Source organism: Myotis brandtii, unplaced genomic scaffold (genome assembly GCF_000412655.1).
Source record: "Myotis brandtii unplaced genomic scaffold, ASM41265v1 scaffold494, whole genome shotgun sequence".
Classification (NCBI taxonomy): domain Eukaryota; kingdom Metazoa; phylum Chordata; class Mammalia; order Chiroptera; family Vespertilionidae; genus Myotis; species Myotis brandtii.
Genome location: NW_005368860.1, coordinates 2,428,258 through 2,455,458, shown reverse-complemented (window position 1 = coordinate 2,455,458; position 27,201 = coordinate 2,428,258). Strand labels below are relative to the sequence as shown.

Sequence of the window (27,201 nt, the reverse complement as noted above, 5' to 3'; positions counted from 1 at the left end):
TCCTTTCAGCTTCACCACTTATCCCATAAACCTTCTTGACAGTTCCCATTTTCTATTTCTCTAAAAAAATTTGTTTAGCCTCTTAATTTTCAAGTGTCATGTCAAACCCCTTAGTTCACTCTAATTCCATAATCACCATCAAAAAGAACCCACAATAATAATTTTCTTCATCTCTCATTAGTCAAAAATCACCATGTAATGATGCAAAATTGAGAAATTAAAAGTAAAACAATCCATTCGAAATAATATACTTAAGATATATGGTTGCCCTAACCAGTTTGGCTTAGTGGATAGAGCGTCGGCCTGTGGACTGAAGGGTCCCAGGTTCGATTCCGGTTAAGGGCATGTACCTTGGTTGCGGGCACATCCCCAGTCGGGGGTGTGCAGGAGGCAGCTGATCGATGTTTCTCTCTCGTCGATGTTTCTGACTCTCTGTCCCTCTCCCTTCCTCTCTGTGGAAGATCAATGGAATATATTTTTTTTAAAAAAAGATATATGGTTTTATGTAGTACGAAGACCACATAACTGCTCATTCTGATTGACCTCTGGCACTTGAGACAAGAAATTAGAATGAGTAACAGAAACTTAAAATACTTAAAGCCTGCATCTGTTTTGAATAGATGTGGGAGTAAATAAAAGTGACTGAAATTATATGATTATGAATGTTTTCTGTGAAACAGTACAAAATTGATGTTGCCAGAAAGCGAGTAAAAAATCTTCAACTGACAACAAACATCTTATGTAATTTGGAAAAATCTTAAGGTTGAATTGTAACTATAGGGAACACAACAACAGAAAATGTTTTCATGCATATACACATTACGTAACAAATAAGCAAACCCCAAGTCAGTACAATACATCAATGACTGATAAATGATATTTGGATATATAAAGAAAGAGAAGGAAAAGATAAAATGTTGACTGCCGTTGATGAAAAAGCACTTCAACAATTTACACAAAATGATACTAAACAGTTTTTTTTAAAAAGATGTCCTAAGAAAACCAAGCCACAATAAGTTAGTGTTTTCCATAATACATGCTGAATTATTTGATCCCATATCTATACACTGTTACTGTCTTAATTCCTAAATGTTGTGACAGCATATTTAATCGTTGAGGTACATTAGTTTACATCTTTTATAGGTACTCTACGAGGGTTAATTTTTCTTTTCCAGTTTTTCATCTTCTTCACCTACTCCCAAGAAAATCAAAGGAAACATTCCTAGAATGCAGCCAATAGTCACCCCAACAGCTTTGCCCTAAGGAAACAAAACAAAACATTTTTGAAAGTTATTTTATTGCTGTAAGAGGAATCCTTGCTTAAGTATCTATGATAAACAATTACTATCCTATATAATAAAAGCCTAATATGCTAAGTGTCCAGTTGTCTGGTGACCAGTTGACTGTTCAACTAATCAAAGCGTAATATGCTAATGATATGCTAAGGCCGCTCAACCGCTCACTATGACGTGCACTGATCACCGGGGGGTAGGTTAGCTTGCTTCTTGGGTCTGGCCGATGGGGACTGAGTGAGATGGGCCGGACATGCCCTGGAGCCCTCCTGCGGTCCCTCCCTGCCCCCGATCATGCACTGGTGGGGTCCCTTGGCCTGGCCTCTGCCCTCTCGCAAACCAGGACCCCTTGGGGGATGTCAGAGAGCCTGTTTCAGCCTGATCCCACAGGCCACTCCCCTCGGGAGGGCGCCAGATGCAGGGCTCATGGCTGGCAAGTGCTGCTACTGCAACTCGAGCCTCTTCCGATCAGGACTGATTGGGCGCGAGCCCGTGGCAGCTGCAGTGGGGCCGGGATGAGCAGGAGTGGCAGGTAGGAGCTGCAGGCAGCATTGGACTGCGGGTTTTGGCCCGATCCCCGCAGGCCACCCCAAGGGACCCCACCTGTGCATGAATTCGTGCACCAGGCCTCTAGTGTACTATAAAATTCAACTGTGACTGCATGTCTTTTGATCATAATAACCGAAATATAAAAATATGCTACAAAAATATTCTAGAAGAAATGATATTTAAAGTTCAACGTAACCAGGAAATTTTTCTTTTATCAAATTGCCATAAAAATAACATCAAAGAATATTCAAGTAGAAAACACTCATTAAATATTGAACATATATTTTAATGTCAGAAGACAAGAAAAATCCTCACCTAGAATCTTATTTTGACCTTAGATAATGTTTGTATTTATTTATATATATTCACAGAGACTATATTAGATTCCTGACTTCCCCATATACATGAAATGACCCTTGCTAGTAGACTCCACTTCCCACCCAAAATGTTAGAATGCTTGTTACTGTCATCCATGAAAACCAAGGCTTTCTCTGCCCTCACTCTAGGAATGCCAATCAGTGAGTTCCAACACGATTTTCTCAATGGGGCAATATGGTCAGTAGGGCAGAGGAGGAGGAAAGAAATGGGTTATCCTTCCTTTTCTGGCTCCCTGATCCAGGCCCTGAAAAAAAATGATATATATATATGGTTAATCCTCAACCGAGGACATTTTTTTCTCCCACTGATTTTTAGAGAGAGTGCAAGAGAGTGGGAGAGACACAGAGAGAGAAATTTTGATGCAAGAGAGAAACCATTGGTTGCCTCCCGCACGGGGATCAAACCTGCAACCAAGGTACTTGCCCTTGACCCGAATCAAACTCTTGATCCTTCAGTCGTGGGTCAATGCTAAAACCACAGAGCCAAACCAGCTAGAGCCAACCGGCTAGGGCCATATTTTTCCATCATAATAGTTATATATATATATTGCTAGAGGCCCGGTGCACGGATTTGTGCACCGGTGGGGTCCCTTGGCCTGGCCTGCGGGGATAGGACCAAAACTGGATCTCTCACATCCGCCAGGGGGTCCCAGATTGCGAGAGGGCACAGGCAAGGCCGAGGGACCCCACTGGTGCACGATGGGGGCCAGGGAGGGACTGTGGGAGGGTCCAGGGTGTATCTGGACTGTCTCGCCCAGTCCCAATCGGCCAGACCCCAGCAGCAAGCTAACCTACTGGTTGGAGCATCTGCCTCCTGGTGGTCAGTGCATGTCATAGTGACTGGTCAAGTGGTCGAACGAATGGTCGGACACTTAGCATATTAGGCTTTTATTATATAGGATTATCGGGTCTTATAATAATATTAGGCCCTATAGTTAATTATACTGGAGCTAACCGAGGACTTGAGTATATCTGTAATATTATGCAAGAAGATATTTTCAGAGTTTCAAACAACCAAATTACAAATAAGGCTTTAAAATACAACATATGTCAGTTAGAAACTACATGTGTACTGGCATATATTCTATTCTAGGTAAATTTCAGAGTTAGCATATGTTATAACTAGATGGCTGATCACTAACTTCAACCACTACAGGCTGTTTATAACCAAATGTTATGTTACAGAATAGAAGATTTGACCCTAAGACATACCAAGCGGAGTCAACAACTGAGGAACAGAATCCATATGCTTATGGGGTTTTATCAATAAACATACAAACAAGTATATATATGACAGTTTGGTGTGTGACGTGCTTTTGTTACAGAAGGGGGGAAATGGACCTGCTCATAATATAGAAAGAAAACAATTATAAATTATGTCAGAAGAGAAGGCCCCAGGAAATAATCTTATCTTGATCCCAACTGTTATGTTAAAATGTTAAGCCAAATTCCTAGAATGTTAGAATATCCTTACTCCTCAACAACTCTGGCTGATTGATATTAGCTAACTAATCTCACTTCAATAGATCTACAAATTGCAGGATATGGACACACACACACACACACACACACACACACACACACACATAATTTTTTATGCAGCGACAGGTCTAAGGTAGAGCCCTGGCTGATTGATATTAGCTAACTAATCTCACTTCAATTGATCTACAAATTGCAGGATATGGACACACATACACACACATACTTTTTAATGCAGTGACAGGTCTAAGGTAGAGCTTGAGAATTTGCATATCTAATCAGTTCCCAGTAATGTTGATCCTGCTGGTCCTGGCATCATACTCAAACACTGCCCAATGCAATCCCCTTCTCACCTGGCTTTCACCATCGCCGGCGTTTTCAGTGAGGGCTGCGGTGACCCTCCGATTTAGTATTGCAATCTGTCTCCATTTTAGCACTCCCAACCTCTTTTACTCTGCTTAGCTTTTCTTTTTTTCTTTAATTTCCCATAACACTGTGAACTTCTAATATTCTAAATATTTAACTTCTCAAGTTTTTAAAATTGTTTCTTTCTCCTCACGCTGCTAGAACTTAAGATCCACCAGAAAAGAAAAAAAAAAGATCTTGTTTTGTTAACCAATAATATCCAAAGCTCCTAGGTCTGTGCCCTGCATATAATAGGTTAACAGTAAATATTTGTTGAATTAATGGATGAATGATTACACCCACCATCTCTAATTCAATTAACTCCAACTCTTGACCTTTAATCCAAATGCCTACTCGGTATCACCGCTTGAGTGTTCTACTAACATCTCAAATTCAGCGTGTCCAAAATAGAACTCATTCTCTTCCCTTACAAAAGTTGTTCTTCCTCCTCTTCTTAATTGGTAACACTGATCCATCCAGTTTCCTTCCTATTTAAAATAGCACTCCACCACCTAGGTATGGGGTTCAAGCTCTTTGGCACAGTTTATACATCGACAGAAAAATGCCTTTCCTGTCTGGTCCATTCTTACATCTCCCATGTTGTTTTCCATTATTGCTTCGATGTACAACTACTACATAGCACAACCCAGCAATTACTAATCTCTTCTATTTTTGTTAACACACCCTGTTTTTATCATGCTTTTCTACTTGCTAGTCAATATACTTGGAATTCTCTTGTTCACTTAGTAAATGTCTCACCAATAATTTTTAAAAATCAGCTTAGATCTAATAATCACCAAGAAATCTCCCCATGAAAAGAAACTTTTCCCCACAAAGTATTAATTCTTGTACTTGTGCTATTCCTATATCTAGTTTATAGTTCCATTACTGCATATGTCACACTAAATTATAATTTGTTTAAATGTCTGGTTCTCTACCTAAACAATCCTCAAAACAACTATATTCATTTTATGTCTAGCACATAACTGATACCTTAAGATTAACTGAATCATATGAAGAATTTTTAAAAATGAAGTACACCTACAAAATATGAAGTCAATAAAAAAAATTACTCTCCCTCTGAAAACTGCCAAGCCTTGGACAATTTGTGTTAAAAACTTCACTCAAATCAATTTTAGTCTCAAATTTCTCAAGGGACTGAACTTGCTCTGGCTACCCAAATTCATTTTCATAAGCCACGTAAAGTACTTACCAAATGTGTACTAACACGCGTTTGCCACATGTCAACCTGCTTTGGTGTGAGATCAGGAATTGACAGGCCTAACCTGGCAGCCAAAGCTTCGACGTAGCCTGCAAGTCTTTAAAAAAGACACGAGGACAGAATATAAGTTGTTAAAGTCCTCAGGTAGTAAAAAACAAATTAATACAAAGAGAAACAAGATAGTTTTATACCTATAATTAATTGGCACTCTAGAAATGGTGTCAACATTTTCAGAAACATTTTTGTGTATAAATTTTTATTGTGTATAAATATATCCAGTTTAAAACTACTTTCATATTACTATATTTAATGCATAGGTAAATTAATTGACTTAGCAAATTTATTCTCTACCATTACTTTTAAAAGACTAATTCAAGGTATAGAAATTTTTTACAACAATTTCAATTTATGCACTTATTCTACATTCCAACTAAAGCACTTTAACATATGATATAAATTAATAACTATCATCAGAAAGCAAAAATTTCCAAATTTACCAGATAGATATAATAAGAAAAACAGCCTAGAATTTTCATAACAATTTCAAGTATTTATCAATTCTAGTTTACCTTCACTTATTGGATACTATCTTACTTTATGAACTGTAAGGAAAAAATGCCAATTAAACTATGCATACCATTGATTATGGGATGGATCCCAATGTCAGGTATGTTAAATCTAAAAAACTGTGCATCTAAGAATGGATAAAATGTGGTGTTTGTTATTTAATGATATTTTTAAAAGGCAAAGAAGAAATAGTTCTTTAAAGTCTCCCAACAAAATCTTTATCGCTAACAAAAAATAATTGTTTTATGATGCAATCTAAAATGAAGCAGCCTTACAATGTATTAGATCATTTAGTTCTATTAAATATAGAAAGCTATCACAGCAGCTGTAATACCATTACTAACCTTAGTATTGGAAACTGGGAAAGGTAATGTTTGAAGGATGATATCATTATGGATTTATCCCAGAAATTCCAGGAATGTAAAATTTTTGCCTTGGCCCCAAAGCAAAGAAACTCTGTTTTTAATGGTAGCTTTGGCCCCAACTGCAGCACAAAAGTCTAACATGTAGAGTCAGACCAATTATAAAGCTGCCTTTGCCTAGGGCTAAGTAGACTTCTATTAGCCCCAAATCCAAATTCCAAAACTTACCACTCCAATGAACTAAGGAAGGAAAAAACAAAACCAAAGACTGGGTATGAGAGTATGCGTATCACTATAATTAATGCGAGCTTAGCCTAATTTATACTTCCCAAGCTTCCCCAGGCTCAGGAGGCAGCCCAGACCATTTGCCACTGGGAAGTGAGAGTGTAAAAGTAGAAAGAGAGAAAACTGGTCTTTTCTAAGTAGACAGTTTGTTTCATCATTCCTGCCACAGGGAGTAAAGAAAGCAAACACATGTATGCTTTGGCCATTATTCCTTTGGAAAGTTCCTCTCTCTAGAGAAAACATGCCCAGTCAGTAGCCTCACCTTTGAGCCACATCTCTTATTTTGGGGCTTAGTGGGAGGAGGCTGGGGTGGAATAATGATAGGGGTTCTTACTTTTAATCCTGTCTCAGCCTTGGAAATGTCTATAAAATACATACATATAAATAATTAACTCTGCTTCATTAGGATAGCTTTAGAAAAATTTTTGTATATGTCAGAATTTCTTGAGAAGATTATTAAACACAAATGTCAAGGCCCCATCCCAAGAAACACTCACTATGTATGACTGGGGTGTGACCCAGGCATCAATAGTTGATGCGCACCAAAGATTCAGTACTACTGATTTAGAAATTTTAAAATTTAGCTCTAAAAGACACAAATAAATGTCTTTTTTTTAGCCCTCTCAATTAAGGAGAATGGAGAAGAGAAAGAGAGCAAATAAGTAAAGACATGCACAAATGAATAAATGTATGGACCTACCCAAGACCAGCTAAATCTGACACAAGATTTCCCAAAGCAGCAGCTAAAAAAAGTGAAAAATGGACAAGTAAATTGTCACGTGGAAGTGATAAAAAGCATTAGAATACATCACTCTAATTAACAAAGCACTGGTCTGGAAGCGTTACCACATTTCTCAAACTAAAACAACTATATCCAAAGTAACTCATTGAATAGCTCGGAATTTCAAGATTTCATAATAGAGCACAATTCTTCTGATATTATAGTATTCTATAATCTTCATCAAGGAGCAGGGTGGTTTTTTTTTCTGTTGTGGCAGCCAGTTTCCCTTTTAGGTTCAATATTAAAACACGTGTGCAATATTTTGTAGTTGTAACTTTCAGATAATGTTTGATAAAGGGAATTTGGATATTTGGGGAAAAGTAAAGCCATATGTACAACTCCAAAATTCCAGGAAATCAAGGAAAAGAAATGTCTCTTACATTAATTCATCTACTTATGTGCTCCATACAACACACAGAACACAGAACTATCCCCAGATTTCACTATCACGAAGAATACAGTGTTAATTGAGGGGAAAGTAGAAGATAATACCAAATTAAATTTTCCATCTTGTATTTCCTTCTTTGACTTTTCTACCCAACTTGAGAATAAATAAATAGAGAAAAGGGATAGAAAGGTTTCAGGGTGACCAGTAATTAAAAGAAAAACTTTTTATTAACATAGTCAATGTAGTAGATTATTGTTACCCATCAACTAACATACTGTACCTAAAATTTCTCAGAAAAACTTAGTATTATGTACATAAAATTAAGAATTAAAGGAATAGGATTTAGGAGATAAACTAGTAGACATTTCAATGAGTAAATGCATTCAAATAAATGATCCCCTTCTATACTTAACCTACTGAAATGTTTTTAAATATACAGATAATAGAATATTATTATTATTAAATACCTGCCATAGTTGAAATTCCCAAAATAATTCCAATAGACATCTCAATATGGGTTCCCTGAAAAAAGATTACAAAGAAATTAATCTTAAAATATTAAAGCTCTGGTGACTATAAAAGAATAGCAAAGCATTAATAAAAACAGATAAAGTAGTCAAACATGTTATTGCAGCAAAATTATAAAAATATGCAGAAATATGCATATATAATGCAGTAATTCACTTAATTACTAAGGAAATGCAATATGCAGAAATAATATCAATATTTCTTCATTAAAATTAGGCTTTCAGAAAAATAAAAAATACCAACACAGATACAATACAATTTATCATTAAGAATCTAAGATTTATATTTTCTTATCACAGAGAAAGGTGCTCTAAAGCTCTTTGAGCACAAAGTCGATAAACTCACCTAAATTTTAAATTCTGAATGCTACATCTATACTATTGTTATTTATCCTATAAAAGATTGAAAAGCCAGACTAAACCAGTATCTAGGAACCCAAAATATCATAAACTTCAAAAATTACCCTTATAACACTTAGTTCTTTAGCCATTAAGTACTGGGACTATCTGATTCATTTATAAGTAACAACAACATTTGATACAATAGAGCTAAAGCAAAAATGAGGCTCTATTGTATTTTCACCGCATTTATTTATTGAGAGAGTTTAAGACTTTCTACATCTCTCTCACTCCTCTGAAGAAAAGAGGAGCTCATATTTTTATTTCTACTTTAAAGAGAAGGAACTGAAGTGACGAAGATGAAACTATTCTAATGGAGTATTACATAGACTAAATTAGAAATCCTAGAACCTGTCATGCTAGCTCAGTTCCAGTCCTTGGGCAACGCTGCCATAAATGGACATACTTTTCAAAAGCCCTCTTGAATACTAAGAATGCTTGAACATTTAAAAAATCTCCATGGTGTTTGTGGAGAAAAAAGAGAATGCCCTATGTGGTATGTAGAAATACTGCATTAATCAATTATTTCTAAAACTGAAGAGAAGCTGCGTTAAGCTTTCCTCAATTTTCTTTCCCCGAGGCCTTTTGGCCCCACCTCTTTAAAATCAATTCTTATAGACTATGGCCCAGACAGCCTGATGCACAAAAGTCTCCCAGGCACTTAAAATTACAAGGTTGAAAAGGTACCCAAAGAAAGAGATTTCCGAAGAAGGAAAAAGAGAACCGGCACAAAAAAAAAGATGTGTCTCTTTATATATGGATACAAACAGCAACAACAACGCTGGGGCTTTGATATAGAAGGGACGCACCTGACAGTTACGGAGCATGGAAAATAAACACAGCATCGTTAACAGCAGTGAGTCACTACGAATGACCCAAGAAGAATCTGTTGGCAATGCAGTACGTGTATTTAACAAGTATTTAAGTGTGTAATCGTTTGATTAAATTTAAGGAACCTGAAGGTCCTTCTAACAGCATAAAAAGCCTCATATAAAGTCAGTCAGTTTGAAGGCAACAGACTATCCATGCCTTTACTTTTTTCCCATAGTTACATCAACATAGTTTCCTGTTAGCAGGTGAGTTGGAAATCATAAACAAATTTAATACTAGTTGTCTTACAGGTTATACGTGGTTCATCACCTGAATATAATTAATCTACTCTAGAATTCTAATAAATGTTATACTAGTTAAATTGCCAGAAAAATAATCCCCAAATCCACTAGGTTACAAAAGCAACCCCAATAACATAAAAATAGAATAAAGAGCTATAAAACCAGAAGCTTAGTATGATTAGCAGTCAACAATAAAGGTCAAATCTATTACAAGAAGTTATATACAAATTTGTTTTTATTAGTACAACTAGGGCAGCAGCAGCCCAGAGAGTACACCTAACCGGAAGAAGAAAATATCAAATGTCTATGCCATAGACTCTATGGCATGATAGAAAAGTAGAATCAAATATCTTAACTTAATATCGTAAAACAGACAGAGCTGTCCACAACGTTAGGAAGCAATCAGTGTTTTTTTAAAAAAGTAAAAAAAAATTCTTATGGAGGTAGGTGGGAGCCGGGTGGAGTGGGACAGTGAGGGAAAAGAGGGGGGACATCTGTAGTTACTCTCAATAATAAAGATACATTAAAAATATTTTATGATAATAATGATCACTGTTTCCTTTTGCATAGATTCTAGAGTTATATTATTTATGTATATTAATCTCAGCAGTGTACTACAAAGCCTCTTTGGAAAACTTCACTGTCCCTGAATTAGTTTGCAATTATCACAGGAAGCTATTTTTTGCCACACCTACTACTCTCAATCAGGTATTAAAGTCAGTGATTTAAATATTTATTTTAGTATTATACAAGTGATAACCTGGTGATTAAGTCCCTGAAAGTGGATTTCAATGTAAACTAGAAAAACAAATAATACTAAATTACTGAGCCATCTGGGGCCTGCAAAAATAAGTCACTCTCACTTATACTACTAATGAGATGCAGGCCTGAGTCACACTGAATCGTGAACATTAGTACAGTAATTTGACTCTAGGATGTGGGTGTTTTGTTTTATTGGTAGCTCTATTTAAACACAGATATGTTACTTTAAATATTTATATCGAAGAAATAATAAGATCTTTGGTGAAGGTCTTATTCAGGATCTAAAAAGCTACTCAATTTTCCTATTCTGATCTCCCTTAGCCCCTTTATGCAAAATATATCATCTCAACATGTCCCTGTAGCGAGATTAGACTTTCAGCATTTGAATATCTAAGGTCTGCCCTACTGAGGTGAAAAAATTATTATTAAGATGTCAATAGGGGGGCAAGTAGCTGTTAATAAAAAGAATCTAAAAGATTGAGTCATGTAAAATTGAAAGAAATATTTGCCACAGAGAAACTTTAATTCAGACAATCTATTCAAGAAACACATCGAGTCTTAACTATTCTATATATATAAAAGCCTAATATGCAAATTGTCCCTTCCTGAGTTCAACTGGGAGACTGGGAGTTCGATCACTCACTATGACGTGCACTGACCACCAGGGGGTGGTGCGGAGTGAAGGGAGGCCCCGGCCGGCAGCCGGAAGGCCCAGATGGGCCCTGATCGCTGGCCAGGCCTAGGGACCCTACCTGTGCACAAATTTCGTGCACCCGGCCTCTAGTAGCTTATAAATTCATCATAACGAGGTTTTTATTACAATTATATTTGACTTACATTAACTATTTAAATAATCTAACCAACTCAGATTTTAGTAATTTCAGAAAAGACAGTGTAGCTCTAAATGGCTGCCTCACATTCATAGATATATAAATTAGCCAATTTGATTCTTATGTACATATTAGGAAAACGTTGAAATCAGTAAAAAAAAAAACTAGCATTTTGAAATCATATTTTAGAAGCTCTTGCCAGAATACTCTGCAAAGGAATTATCCAATGGCTGTTATCACCTTCAAGTTGTGTGCATGTTAGAGTATCTTCTGTGACTATTTACGAAACAGGATACCTTCTGCTGTGTGAACCCTGTTAGGTTCCCCAACCAGGGGAATAGCTAGACTTTTTGGATATCTCATTTCCATGAATCTGGACATAAAATGAGACTATATATATAGCAAAAGAAAAACAGAACAAAAGCATTCTTGAATGAATCAATTTTAGATATTTTCTAAGCAAATTTTGTAATCTACACAATGTAAATTATCCTTTTATCCCGATTTTGAAACCAAATATTCTATTTATGTCTATATGGAGTAGGACATGTGACCTCCAAAACACCAAAAAAAAGCAAAAACAAACCTTGTATCTCTCACATGTATTTTCCTCACATTCAATAATCCAAAAATCGTTACCTTTTTTTTTAAAGTCTCCTACATAAAGCTAGAATTTATAGATTTTAATTAAAGTTAAAGTCAGTGAAGAGAAGTGAATAGAGCACTTGGGTAGTTTCAAAATAGTTGCATTTTAATCATGGTGTTATTTCTGACTTTAGAATCTGAACCCAATACTGGTATCCATTAACAAAAGGTGTCACATAACAGCAAAAAGGTAAATCAGCCATTCCTGAGACTAACTTTTAAAGAACACCCTTACATTAAAATGACCACGGCAAAGGAAAATTCTTTTTTACCCAATTACAATGGAACAAAGACAGAAGGGGTATATATTCACAGTGCTCTGAATTGAAATTTATAACGTCGTCCAGTTAAATGGATAGATAGATTATATCAAAACATCCTTTAAAACAGCGGTTCTCAACTTGTGGGTCGTGACCCCTTTGGGGGTCGAACGACCCTTTCACAGGGGTTGCCTAAGACCATCGGAAAACACACATATAATTACATATTGTTTTTGTGATTAATCACTATGCTTTAATTATGTTCAATTTGTAACAATGAAAATACATCCTGCATATCAGATATTTACATTACGATTCATAACAGTAGCAAAATTACAGTTATGAAGTAGCAACGAAAATAATTTTATGGTTGGGGGTCATCACAACATGAGGAACTGTATTAAAGGGTCGCGGCATTAGGAAGGTTGAGAACCACTGCTTTAAAACATTTTTTGGTCATGGCCGGTATGCTCAGTGGTTAGAGTGTCAGCCCTTGAACCAAAGGGTTTTGGGGGCTCGATTCTGATCAAGGGCAGGTACCTGAGTTTCAGGTTCCCTGCCCCGGTTGGGTGCCTGCTGGAGGCAACCAACTGATGTGGCTCTCTCACATTGATGTTTCTCTCTCTGTCTCCTCTCCTCCCCCTTCCACTCTCTCTAAAAAAAAAATCAATGGAAAAAATTCCTCCAGTGAGGAATAACCATAAATTAATAAATAAATAAATAAACAAACAAACCACAAAATTTTTGCATGGGAAAATTAAATAAGGAACTAATCAAATAACATACATGTGATGTGAACTGCTGATACAATTAAAGAACATAAGAAAATTTTACATACATTTTTCTTTAATATAAATGTTGAAAGCAGAACAGAATAATATACTCAATCAATATGTGTTTGTTATTGTCAATGCTTTACCAAAAGTCATAATGATTAACATACATGATGCTTTAAAATTGAGCTAGACTAGAGCCTAATTAACATAAAACATAGTAAAAAAAAGCTTCATTCATTATGTTAATTAAAACTTTACAGCTACAATATGCAAATTATTAGAAAAATTTAGACCACATAAATTTCTTTATTAGCTCAAAATAGAAGGGGTAAGAGAAAGAACTTACTGCAACAATCATAATTGCATTATCCAAAAAGCCAAACCCTACGAAAGGTATCGCATTGTGGATGAATACTGAAAAACATCAAAAACAGAAAAATATATTTTAAGATTTCTATAATTTTAAAATGACAAAAATAGACCATATGATTAAAGTCTCCTCAGTAAGCTTTGGAATTTGCTTGCCATTCCCCATAGCCAGAAGATTCTTCTACTCCTACTGTAAGTTTAGCTACTTAGTAGAAGCTATACTGAGACAAATAAAAAACAAAATAAAAAATCCATAACATGTAAAAACAATCGTGTTAGGCTTTTGTGTTTTCTTACTGGCAGCACATACAAATTATATATAGTTAACAGCAGAACAAATAAGTAAATACATATTATGAATACCATGTTTTTTCCTGTTTATTTGATATTGACATCAATCTGTTTCTCTCTTATACCTAAAGACTGATATCATAAAATTGATCTCCACATTAGAAATAATAAAAACATTCCCTGAATCAAAGTTTAGGGAAGCTGTTTGGTCACTTTTAAATAATTGTTTTAAACAAATGTTAGGAAAACGTGATTATTTCATCTATATTAGACATTTACATTCAGAAATCTTTTTCTCCTTCACAATACTTCAGTATCCCTGATTGCTTTCACAAACTAAAATAAAACCATCCTATTTAAATCAAAATGTAACTTGGCCTCCTCCTACCAAAGGCACACTTACCTCATCTATCTAGTACACGATCTGAATAACCTGAGATAATAGAGGTGTAACAAGGAAGAACTAATACCTATATGTTTTTGATACATTTAGTCTCATTTTTCTAGTTCTAGATGGTAACATATTTAAGCAATAATAGATATGGTTAACAATATTAGAAATGTCTTAAACCGAGTTTATACATTTTTTGCTTTGGCATAATAAATAGGATAACTCACTCTGACTAGAAAGATTTAATGTACTGACTCTTGTACTATCAATAAATGATAGAGTTATTTCAAGTCCAAGATACAGATGCACAATCTTTAACAATTATAGAGCCTTTACCGTATCTCAGCTGTTCTGGGGTGGGTGGCGCAGCCTCCAATTTTTCTAAAGGGGAAGAAAAGGGTGTGGGGCAAGAATTAGTTACGATGGCATGGTCTCTTTTTTTATTACAATGAAGAAAACACCAGCAGATTTACAAAGCTAGGAAAATATCAGAGTTTATTCATAAATTATCTTTCGGTTAATGGACCTAAATTAGCCATACAGAAGATGTTACTTGGTATGGATTAAATACAAGGTTGGAAAACAAAACTGAGCATTAGTTACAAGCCTGTCATGGAGTCTATAACCCTGAATAAATCATTTGCTTTTTGTTGTTTTTTGTTGTTGTTGTTGTTGTTTTTTAAGTCCTTGCATCTATGTAACAAGCCTGTTTACATTAATTGCAGTTTTCAATATTTCAAAAATAGTTAGTTACAAGCCTGTCATGGAGTCTATAACCCTGAATAAATCATTTGCTTTTTGTTTGTTTGTTTTTTAAGTCCTTGCATCTATGTAACAAGCCTATTTACATTAATTGCAGTTTTCAAAATTTCAAAAATAGCCCTGGCCCATGTGGCTCAGTTGGTTGAGCGTTGTCCTGTGCACCAAAAGGTTCAGCTCTGGTCAGAGCACATGCCCAGGTTGCGGGCTCAATCCAGATAGGGTCCCCAGTAGGGGTGCGTGTGAGAGACAGCAGATTGATGTTTCTCTCTCACATCAATGTTTCCCTCTCTCCCTCTCCCTTTCTCTAAAAATCAATAAAAACATTTTTTTAAAATTTCAAAAATATAGCTACCCTTCTTAAAGATGGTAATCCTAGGTAACTTAAGAAATTTACATGCAAGTGAGCACTGATACTGGAAAAAAGAATGTTCAGCCCTAGCGGGTTTGGCTCAGTGGATAGAGCATGGCCTGCAGACTGAAGGGCCCCGGGGTTCGATTCTGGTCAAGGGCACATGCCTGGGTTTCAGGCTCCATCCCTATTAGGGGGCGTGCAGGAGGCAGCCGATCAACGACTCTCTCATCATTGATGTTTCTGTCTCTCTCTCTATCCTCTCCCTTCCTCCCTGAAATCAATAAAAATAAAAATATTAAAGAAAAAGAATGTTCAAATAGGCCTAAATATCCTTTAAAAATAGTAAAATAATATTTTTAAAGCAATATATTACAACAATGATTGTGTTCTGTTCTTTAATTAATCTCCCTTGATGATATACTAAATATTTTGAGTTTTGAAACCTATACTACCAGGTAATATAGAATATCCTACACAATAAAAAAAGGAGGGTGTTATTCAACAAGTAACAATATACTATTTATAATATATGTCATAATAAACACACAAGGTTTTCCCAAGTATATGTCAAAGTAAATATCTTCAAGTGACATCATTAAATCTAAAAATTAACAATAATTACAAAAAAAGCAAGCTATCAAATCTTGTAATAATAACCATCTTACGCCCAGCTGGTGTGGCTCAGTGGTTGAGTGTCGACCTATGAACCAGGAGGTCCATGGTTCAATTCCCAGTCAGACTCGATCCCCAGTGGGGGACATGCAGGAGGTAGTCGATCAATGATTCTCTCTCATCATTGATGTTTCTATTTCTCTCTCCCTCTCCCTTCCTCTCTGAAATCAGTAAAAATATATATTTAAAAAATAATAATAATAATAACCACCTCACCATTTATATAAGCACAAGAATAGGCTATGGTAAAATGGCAGAGAAGTCTACCTTCTTCATCCTCATCCAATCCCACAGAATTAATCGATAACCTATAGAGAAGAACCCACACCATGGATTACTCTGCTCTACGATTTAATACAACCAGATTTTCCAATGAAACACATTACAAACTGGATATACATTTTCTAAAATATTTATTTATAATCTATGACAATGTGAGAACTAAATAAATCTTTATATATAAGCTATATAAAAAATGTATGGTTCATATTTGTGAATGCTATTTTATTTAAAAATCATATAATACCATCTGGCTTTATAATAAGAAATACACTAAAACCTAGAGTTTAATCAATTATTGTATTATTCATAAAGTTCTAAGAATTCAACTTTAGGGTTGTTTCTCTTTTAGAAGGGTTAAGAAATAAAGATATACTAATCTTTGTAGAGTTTTACATTTGATTAAAATATTTTCTCTATACTTTGACTTGCGCTATTATCTCAAAATTTACCTTTAAGGTATGCAAATAGTTTTCCAATTTTTAAAAAGGAATGTAGACTACCACTGTAGTCCACAGAGTTTTCTGGTGAAGTAGATAGAACTATTTGCTGGCTGCATTACTCTACCCATCACTCCAGGTCGGACACTGCGCGAGGTCCTTGTCAGTGAACTAGAACATCTTGAAACATCTAACAATTCATCCAGCAGGACCTTCCCAGTAGCTAAAAGTATATAGTGTCCTTGCTTTTACTTCTTCAAATTCCCTACATACTGACCAAAATATTTAAAATATTTTACAACTCCTGGGGTTTAGGACCAGGTGAATGTATAATGTGCAGCAGTAGAAAGAAAAAAAAGCAAATAATGTATATAGTATCCTAGTCTTTCTGACTACACAGAAGGATTAAAAAATTAAAGGTAATAAAAAATAATCTTTTTTAAGAAATATAAAGTAAAGGAGATAGAGCAGAAAGAAAACCACTGGCACGGAGTTGAGTGTAAAATCAAATCACAGATTCTGCCTCCTGCTTCACAAAGAACCAAAGGAATAATAAGAGGAAACATGAAAGGAACATTTCCTAGAAAGTGGAAATTTTCTGCAAAATATAAACTTTATGGAAAGTAGCCATCAAAAATTTTTAATTATAATTTGATCATTTTGAGGACTTTGACACTGTAAGTTATCTTCTTTACTATATTAACTGAATCAAAACAAAATATATATCATAAGTAAAAAACATTAGATGTAACAACGGAACTCAATCTTGAAAATGAACCCAAGGTGCCATCAAAATATACCGGTTTTAAAATGCAATGGCTGCTAATACAACCTCCCTGAAAATAGTCACAATAAACGCTAGAAGCTTTATTTCCCTACATAGGTATCTTAACCTTAGGAATTTCCTTCTGACATAGGTAAACTATCTACACTTACACTGGAAATGTATTCTAATCTAAAGTCAGCAGCAGACTTTGCGTTCAGAAAAAACAATTCTTTCCATTACGGTGTGTGTATTATATACATCATAATTTCTCTATTCTTTTCCTGAATATTTTTAAATAATATGACATTAAGATTGTACTTCACCACACACCATATTTTCCAACTATTTTTACCTAAGAAATTCTGGTCCTATTTCTAACACTGGCTGAATAACCTTCTATCAAACCAATCCTTCTGCCTAGAACAACTCTAAAGTATAGACTAAAATACAATATAAACAAATAACCAACCAAAAGCATTAAAAAAATGACCAAAAATAGGTTGATTCTGGAAAGGAATCAACACTTGGAATTCTGGAGGAATGGTATTAAATGAGTTGCCTGTTTGTTGCAGCTTTGGGCCTAAAGGGCACACCTCAATCCACAACCTATAGGACAACTCAAATGCTAATAATATGTTCAGACTTTCTGGTCTGAAGAAGCAGTGAACAGGGTACAAAGTAACAAAAGCCACCAGAAAATAAGAGGAGAATCCTGGAAAAAACAGAGTCAGAATGGAGGAGTCATAAATTCTATATACCAGTACATTCAGTTCAAATATATGGCTGATCCATGAGCCACACACATGTGGCAGGGAAAACCCCCAAAATCCTAGCTAAGGGTAAAATAACTAAAGATTTAAGCTGCAGCCCAAGGGTTTGTAGTTTAAGCCTAACCATTAATGGCCTGCTACAACAAATGTTAAAAATCTATATTTTAAAAAATAAAATAGAATCCAGAGTCTCTGTTAACATAATAATCACAGCAATGACTAGGGTACAGTTCAAAATTACTTCACGAAGAAACAGGAAAACATGACTCAGTCTCAGGAAAAACAATAGATGGAGACCAATCGAAAGTAATTCAAGTATTAGAAGTAGCAGACGAAATTACACTCAAAATTATACTGAAGGCGTAAATGAAAATATGCTCGAATAGAAATTATAAAAAACAGAACCCAATTAAAGTTTGAGAACTGAAAAATACACTTTCTGAACTCTTAAAATTAATTGAAAAGGCTTAAAATCAAAAGGGAGGTGACAGAAGAAAAAGTTAGTGAACATCAATATAAGATCACAAATCCAGGGAAAAATTCAAAATCATTTATAATAGACGTAGTAAATACCAAAGCAACTTCACCCTGAATGACATAAAAGGAACAGTTTAATGCACACACTAGTCCTTTAATTACAAAAAAACAAATACTCTTTAAGTGGCAATTATCTACTTTCTGACCTTTTGACCACCTAATAATATCTGCTCCGGGCCCCACCCTACCATTTTCTCAATAAAGTATAGGCGTAGACTTGGCCACACCAATCACTATTTGGCCTAATGAGAGGTTTATTAAAAAGACAGAGATGAAGCTACCATGTTTAAGAAACAATTTGGGGGCTATATTCCTGAACATTATAAATAACTGCTTAGACTTTTAATAGAACCAAAAGTTCCAATGGATAAGGTAAAATTTATAATAAATATATAACATTAAAAAAACACAAACTTGAAGTACAAACCATGCTGTATGCAAAACAATTTAAGCAAATCATACTAAATGCCAAAAAGAAGACATGCACCCAAAGGAGGTTTATGAAGCTACACAGCAGCATTTTAAAATAAGTTAATATGGCTCAGAAATATAAAAACTGACATTCAAAACTGAAAATACTCTTTAGAAACAGCAAGGAACTTAACTTTTTAACTTAGTAAATTTCAATCAACAGGTTTTGTCTTTTAAAATTAAGACTATAATTATAAAAGGATTTTAAAATTATTTTTTAAAATATATATGCTTTAGCTAAGATCCCCCCCCCATCCCCCAAAAAAGAATTTGAGTGTGATTTTGTAATTTTACTTAGCATTTAAAAGTTTCATGCACATTATGGAGTAAAAAAATTTCTATGTAGATCACATAATACTGTCATTTCATTAACCGTCTGGGGTACGTATCATGCGACCTGGGTCTTCATTGCAATCCAGTTTACTTAAGGGCAACTAACCAGTTCCTGGGCTGAGGCAGGCCCCGGGTGTAACAGTTGAGAGAACAGGAGTTGCCCAGTAGTAATGATGAGGTGATAATGCCCAATGAATCATCATCTTTACTAACCTCATTAATACACTCACCTGTTAATTGTTTACCTCTGGCTTAAGAAATAGTAAATACTAGGGGTATAACAATTTATTTCTCTTATAGCTGTCATTTCATAAAGTTTTTAAAGATAATCAAACATACTATTGATTAGTGGTTGCTTTTATGTGTCTAACTTGTGTACTTGGGATAATTATATACACTACTTAATACACAGAGGCTATACTCCTTCCCTTCCTTCATGCCAAAGGAAGACAAAAAGAATGATTACTATGTACAATGATATTCCTTTTAAAAAAGACTAAGATATTAAAACAGTACAACTTTTAAAAAACAGATCTTATAACTTATTAGGTATAGAGCTAGCACTATAATAAGTTTAGAAAATCATTTAATTATGGATGTTGTATTATATTATAGATGTACAACTTAAAGTGAGTTAGGACAAATTAAAAATTTGTCTTGGAATATTATAAATGGTAGATATATCTGTGGGTATAGTTACATAGAGTCCCAGAAGATATTCATTTAAAAATAAAATTGCTTTGCCCTACCTGTGGTCGGCAAACTGCAGCTCGCGAGCCGCATGCGGCTCTTTGGCCCCTTGAGTGTGGCTCTTCCTAAGCCTTAGGAGTACCCTAATTAAGTTAATAACAATGTACCTACCTATATAGTTTAAGTTTAAAAAATTTGGCTCTCAAAAGAAATTTCAGTCGTTGTACTGTTGATATTTGGCTCTGTTGACTAATGAGTTTGCCGACCACTGCAGCCGGTTTGGATCAGTGGATAGAGCGTTGGCCTGCGGACCAAAGGATTCTGGGTTCGATTCTGGTCAAGGGCATGTACCTTGGTTGCAGGCTCCTCCCCAGCCCGGGGCCCTGGTGTGGGCTAGTGCAGGAGGCAACCACCCAATGTGTTTCTCTCACATCGATGTTTCCCTCTGTCTTTCCCTCTCTCTTCTACTCTCCCTAAAAATTAATGGAAAAATATCCTTGGGGGAGGATTAACAAAAATAAATAAATAAATAAATAAATAAATAAATAAATAAATAATTGTTTTATACTAGGAATGAGCAGAGATTTTTCAGTCAATACATTACCTTTTCCTCTTTAAATCATTCCCCAAATAAAAATCTTTTATAGAATGTGAGTAGTAAAAGGATTCTTAGAACCCACCTGCCAGTGGTTCTCAACTTGGGGTGGTTCGTCATCACCTTACAAGATGCTCAGAAATGCAGGGATATTTTGGATGTGATAATGACTGTGAAATGCTACTGGCATTAGGAATTCTAAATATCCTATAATGCACAAGAAAGTCCTTTATAATGAAGAATTATCCAGCCCAAATGCCAGCAGTATGCCCACTGAGAAATACTGACTTAATTCTCCACTTTGAAGATGCAGCCACTTAAGCCCAGAGATGTTAATGACTTACTCAAAGACACATAGCCAAGTCCAAAACCTATATTCTCATTCTCCTCTTCTATTTTCCTTTCAAAAGTAAACTCTCAATAAAAATATAGAAGAACCAACAATCAATTGTGTATGAATATGTGAAACACTGTCAGGATGTGAAACAGTTTATTGTATTAAATCATTGATTTAACCTGCATGTATTTTCCCATACAAACAACTGTAAGCCTACATTTGCCCACACCCCTATAAAGCCTAAGAAAACTAAGTTGTATTTACCCTTTATCCTTTTAAAATTTCAATTGGTCCACAAAATATTTCTGATTCCTTTTTATATACTGTGTTACTAGTATACTTCTTAGGCAATGTATCTATATTAAATAGTAATAAAAAATAAAATAGGAACAGATATTTATTTGTATACCTGCCTCCCTCCCCCATCTCTCTCTATATATACACCTATCCCTCTCTCTGTTCCTCTCTCTCTCTCTCTCTCTTCTCTCTCTCTCCCTCTCTCTCTCACACACACACACACACACACACACACACACACACACAAAATACAATTCTCCCAGTACCACCACCACTACAAAATGCAACATAAATTAGATATCAAGCTGTATAGAGCCTGAATCTTAAAAAAAAATGTTCATGAATGGCCTTAAAATGCAATTATATAAGCCTTTCAAATTATTTTATTTTTAAAATACATTTTTGTGAAGTTTAGTTACTTAAATACAGTTTCTCTTTACAATATTCTGAAGGTTTCCCTGTGTGGCCCTTTTTCCCTACTCATTCATCTTCGTTGCTCGTTATGTGTCCCTTGCCGGGGTTACTGCAACAATTTTTAAAATACACTATTTAAATATAATTAAATATAAGTAATTTTGTCTTTTGTTAAGGTCATAAGTTTAATCCTTCAGTTAATTAAACATGCAATTATTATTCTATCATATCCACAAAATCTAGGATTAGATAATAAAAAATATCTTGTAGGTAGTCCAAAACAATGATGCAAAAAAATTATCATTATAACTAAAGCATGCTATTTCAAACCAGCAAGAAGTCAAGAAGTTCTGTTAAATAGATGTTTGCTATCTGCAATAGACATCTAGTGAACAACCGATACTGTTAAGATGTACTGTACCAAAACTATCAGGGGTCTCTGCTGATGATAACTTCTTCACCGTCTTCATAATGGCTACCTCAGGTTTGGGAAATCTGCATGCTAAAAATATTTAAAAATCAAAATGTATTCAAGCAATAAAGTCAATAAAATATGTATAAATAAAAGGGTATATGAAATTTTGAAGTGAGGCATGCTTGAATATAGGCAGTTCTCACTTTGCACAGTTGTGTGGGACCATTAAAATGACAGTGCAGGCTGAAACTGCAAAATCTTAATAAGCAATGGAGAAAATCACAATTGTTCTGTGATCTTTAAAAAAAAAATTTCCAAACATTGCAATCTCTCTCACAAGGAAAAAATAGTTTGGAATTACGTATGGTGGCGGATGTTAACTAGATTTATTGTAGTGATCATTTTGCAATATATACAAATATCTTGTATATCTGAAACTAATACAGTGTATGTCAATTATAGCACAATAAAAAAATTTAACAACTCGTCTACTGACAATTAGAAAGGAAAATTTGGAAATAATAAAACCAAAATTTATGTAGTATGCCATCCTTTAAAATATTAGAAACACTGAATTAACGTGTTTTATTATCTCTTTGTAAAGAAGATGATCCAAGGCAGCTTGAACCGTGCTAGCACTCATCACATCTCACAATGTGGAGCTAGCATCTTCTCTCTGCCTCGGTGAGTTGCCACACTCCTTTGTGAGTCTGGATTAGCTTATACACTTTATCCTTTGTAGTCTCAATGTCATAAAATAGCTCTGAGAGCTCCTTTAGTGTGAAGTTGGAACCAGAGTCACTTCCTCTGGAACATCTGCATCCTTTTCATCACAACCTCCTCACTTACGTCCAGAATAAGTGCGCCTTCTCCAGGCCCCTCTGCGTGTCTGGAGTGTCTCAAATGGCAGCAGTTCAACAGCGATGTCAACACCCCCTCATCTTGGAGGACCGCCTCCGCTGAAGAATGCCGCCGCACCCGCAGCCCTGCACCCTGCCCAGGGCAGTCCACACCCAAGAGCTCAATTTCACAGGCAGAGAGACTTCTCACCCAACTCAGGACAGCACGGAGGGGTCATCCTATCTCTAGAAGCCTCCATCGGGTCAGCTAAGGCTTCCATGGACACTGTATTCCCTAACAAATGCCTTATGCTCATCTTTGTCTCAGAGACTGCTTCCCAAGAACTTAACCTGTGACAGGGATGGTAAGGCTTCTTGTCAGCAACATATTCTCAAGTGATTCGTGGGGGGAGGAGGGGAGATAGGGAGTGGAGGGGAAGCTTACTGCACTATACTTAAACCTTTTTCTATAAATTTGAGATTGTTTCAAAACTTAAGAAGTAATGTGAAGTGGGGAAAGCACAATTACACTAAAAAGTTCCCATTGTATACCTATAAAATCAGTATTAACAATTCACATTTTTTCTAATGTCTTTAAGAAGGCCCTTTGAGAAGAAGAAGAAAAAAGCTAGGATCATGTTTTTTAAACCATTAAGATCTTTCTCACACAGAAACATAAAATTCTGCCAGCTCACCAAAGGTGCCACATCCCACATTATCACGCTCACATCTGTTTGCCTGTTCCCTGTCGCACGTCAAGCAGGCCTACGTTTATCTACGTGACCTCGCCTCTTTCCCACCTTAAAACAAAAAGCAAGACCACCTGCTCTCACCTTGCTACTCAGGACAGGATCCCTGGACCTGCAACACTGAAACCACTAGACACTTGTTGGAAATGCAGAATCTGGGGCCCTGTCTCACACGTACGGAAACAGAATCTGGGTTTCCGTAAGATTCCCAGGTGATTTTCCATGTACTTTAGATTCTGTGAAGCAAGGTTCTAGTTTCTACTGTGGGGTGTAGAGAGCTACAAGAAGCACTGTCACCACCCTTACAGTGAAACAAAGTCAGACTAAATTCAAACGCATGACTTATTTCGAACCAAACCCATAAGAGAGCTGAAGTCACAGCGCAAACAACTTGGCCTGAACTAAGAGAGAGGCAGGCACCTGCAAGGACAGAGGGGACAGGGGACGGTAGCACTTGCTTACTTGGGATCGATGCAACCGGACACCTTAAGGAGGGTACAGCTAGAATAGTAAGGGCGCAGGTGAAGGCAGCCTGCGGGCTGGGGGGACAGTGGGAAGGCACCGGCATACAGATAAATTGGGGGAGTCCGCACCTCCTTGCAGATTCTTTCACCAGAAATCCCACCAGACACGAAAAGTGATAAGAGAGAGAATGTTGAGAGAGTGTCCAATTTGGTGCAGGCCTCCAGGAGTGGAAAAGCAGTCGTGCAGAAGGGACATGAAATTCTACCTGGATCCTTTTTTCAATCTCTCCTATGAGTCAAAGGCTTTAGTCTGTCAGAAGGGCAAACATATTGTCAGGGAAGGTGACCAATCCTCCAGTTTGCCAGGGACTAGCTCAGTTTTAGCGCTGAAAATCCTATAGCCCAGGAAAAAAATGTATCCCTAGCTCTTGGGTATTTTAACTTGAAAAACGAAGTTCAAATCATCTTCTTGACTTCATAAGCTTCTTACCAAAGAAAATGAAAAGATCTTACCTGCTAAATGGCCTGCATATTTTTACAAAATGCTGCTAAAAGGGGGTGTGATTTGCTTACCTGTGATATTTTATTTTTCTCTGATGAACTAGAATTCTACACAGGACTGTCTGTAAAAAAAATGAGCATACTAGTAATAAGTAGTTAAAATAAGTTTAGACTTCTGACCAATGAGTAAAGGAATACTCTCAGTAATACTCAAGCTACTATAGTAGTACTAACCAAGGTCCCCTTTAAACTGTAAGAGCCGAATCCTTCTTTATTGATACTCCCTCCTCAGCTGATTACAATCTGGCTTCTTCCCAAATAGCTCTTATAAAACTACTTCTGACAGCCCAGCCGGTGTGGCTCAGTGGTTGAGTGTGGACCTATGAACCAGGAGGTCAGGGTTTGATTCCCGGTCAGGGCACATCCCCGGGTTTGCAGGCTCGATCCCCAATGTGGGGGAGGCAGGAGGCAGCTGGTCAATGACTCTTATCGTTATGTTTCTATCTCTCTCTCCCTCTCCATCCTTCTGTGAAATCAATAAAAATATATTTTAAAAAAACTACTTCTGACAAAAACACCAGTCTCTTTTGTGTTGATTTCTATGCACCCTCTTCCGACACGCCTGCCCCCAAGCCTTTCCCTTACGTGACTTATTCAAAGCATCAGATCAACCCCACTGTCGTTTTCACTTAGCTTCTGGAACACACTATTCTTGTATTTTTCCTATCTTTGTGGACACTCCTCCTCAGTCTCCTTCTAGCTCTGGTTCTTCTTCCTCTTCCCTTCCAATACACATTGGTGTTTTTGAGTTCTCTCCTGGATCTTCTTTTCTGTCTGTATACAATTGTTGACACTCATACTACATCTTCAGCCTAATCTTCCCTTATGAGTTTAGATTTGTAATATAAATACCACACACACACACACACACACACACACCTAACTGCTTGATATCTCCCTTCACATTCACACAGGTATCTTAAACTTGACATGTCCAAACTTAAGACTTTAATTTCCATCCCTCCGAAACCTATTTGCCCCCAGACTTCTCCCTCACAATTATTAGGACCATCTTTTACTCAATCACTAGTCAGAACCCTAAGTCCTCACTTTCTATTTTCTTTCCTTTAATTACCTGTCCCTTTCTATCCACCAGCAAGTTCCATCAGTTCACTCTCAAATAAATATCTTTTTTTAAAATATATTTTTTATTGATTTTAGAGAGGAAGGGAGAGGCTTCAGCCTAATCTTCCCTTATGAGTTTAGATTTGTAATATAAATACCACACACACACACACACACACACACACCTAACTGCTTGATATCTCCCTTCACATTCACACAGGTATCTTAAACTTGACATGTCCAAACTTAAGACTTTAATTTCCATCCCTCCGAAACCTATTTGCCCCCAGACTTCTCCCTCACAATTATTAGGACCATCTTTTACTCAATCACTAGTCAGAACCCTAAGTCCTCACTTTCTATTTTCTTTCCCTTAATTACCTGCCCCTTTCTACCCATAAGCAAGTTCCATCAGTTCACTCTCAAATAAATGTGTTTTTTTTTTTTAATTTTTAATTGATTTCAGAGAGGAAGGGAGAGATAGAAACATCAATGATGAGAGGGAATCATTGATCAGCTGCCTCCTGCACGTCCCACACTGGGGATGGAGCCTGCAACCCGGGCAAGTGCCCTGACCAGGAATCAAACCATAACCTTCTGGTTCATAGGTCGACGCTCAACCACTGAGCCATGCTGGCCGGGCTCAAATAAATATCTTGAATCCACCTCATTTTCTTCATCTCCGTGGCCACTTAGTCTAAACTACCACCACCCCTGGCCTAGACTACTGTAACAGCTTCCTAAGTGCTCTCCTAGCTTATGCACTTGCAGGCTTCAGTTAGTCCATTAGCAGCCACAGTGGCAGAGAGAGATAGACATATCAATGATGAGAGGGAATCATTGATCAGCTGCCTCCTGCACGTCCCACACTGGGGATCGAGCCTGCAACCCGGGCAAGTGCCCAGACCAGGAATCAAACCATGACCTTCTGGTTCATAGGTCGATGCTCAACCACTGAGCCACGCTGGCCGGGCTCAAATAAATATCTTGAGTCCACCTCATTTTCTTCATCTCCGTGGCCACTTAGTATAACCTACCACCACCCCTGGCCTAGACTACTGTCGCAGCTTCCTAAGTGCTCTCCTGGCTTATGCACTGCAGCCTTCAGTTAGCCCATTAGCAGCCACAGGGCTCTTTACATCCCATTATTTCACTCAGGCTTAAACCTTCGAACGGCTTTCCTAAGGTTCACCTACAGAGGCCCTGACTGATCTGGCTTCTGCCCACCTGCCTACCTCATTCCACGCTCCACTTTGTTCATTAAATTCCACCCATAAATACTTTCTGTCAGTTCCTATGCTATGCCAAGTCCCTTCTTATCTCA

The 27,201-nt window shown here is 36.5% G+C and overlaps 1 protein-coding gene across 1 annotated transcript; it reads right to left on the bottom strand.

Moving 5' to 3' along the window:
• Positions 1 to 485: 485 nt before the first annotated feature.
• TMEM65 (transmembrane protein 65) lies at positions 486 to 22,288 on the bottom strand. Its single transcript, XM_014548077.1, has 7 exons — positions 22,206 to 22,288; positions 14,406 to 14,450; positions 13,365 to 13,432; positions 8,175 to 8,229; positions 7,239 to 7,281; positions 5,316 to 5,421; positions 486 to 1,259 (listed from the first exon to the last, which is right to left on the bottom strand). The coding sequence occupies exons 1-7, from the start codon at positions 22,252 to 22,254 to the stop codon at positions 1,158 to 1,160; spliced, it is 468 nt and encodes a 155-aa protein (XP_014403563.1). The 5' UTR covers positions 22,255 to 22,288; the 3' UTR covers positions 486 to 1,157.
• Between the last annotated feature and the right edge of the window lie 4,913 nt (positions 22,289 to 27,201).

Bases quoted from the DNA above. Each gene is read 5' to 3' on its own strand.
- TMEM65 (XM_014548077.1), bottom strand. From the start codon at position 22,254: ATGAAGACGGTGAAGAAGTTATCATCAGCAGAGACCCCTGATAGTTTT. The intron at 7,282-8,174 runs GTATTTAATAAT...CACTTTTTTTAG, and splicing joins GGGAATTTCAACTATGGCAG to CTGCTGCTTTGGGAAATCTT. The intron at 1,260-5,315 runs GTAAGTACTTTA...TTGTTTCCTTAG, and splicing joins CGCGTGTTAGTACACATTTG to GGCAAAGCTGTTGGGGTGAC.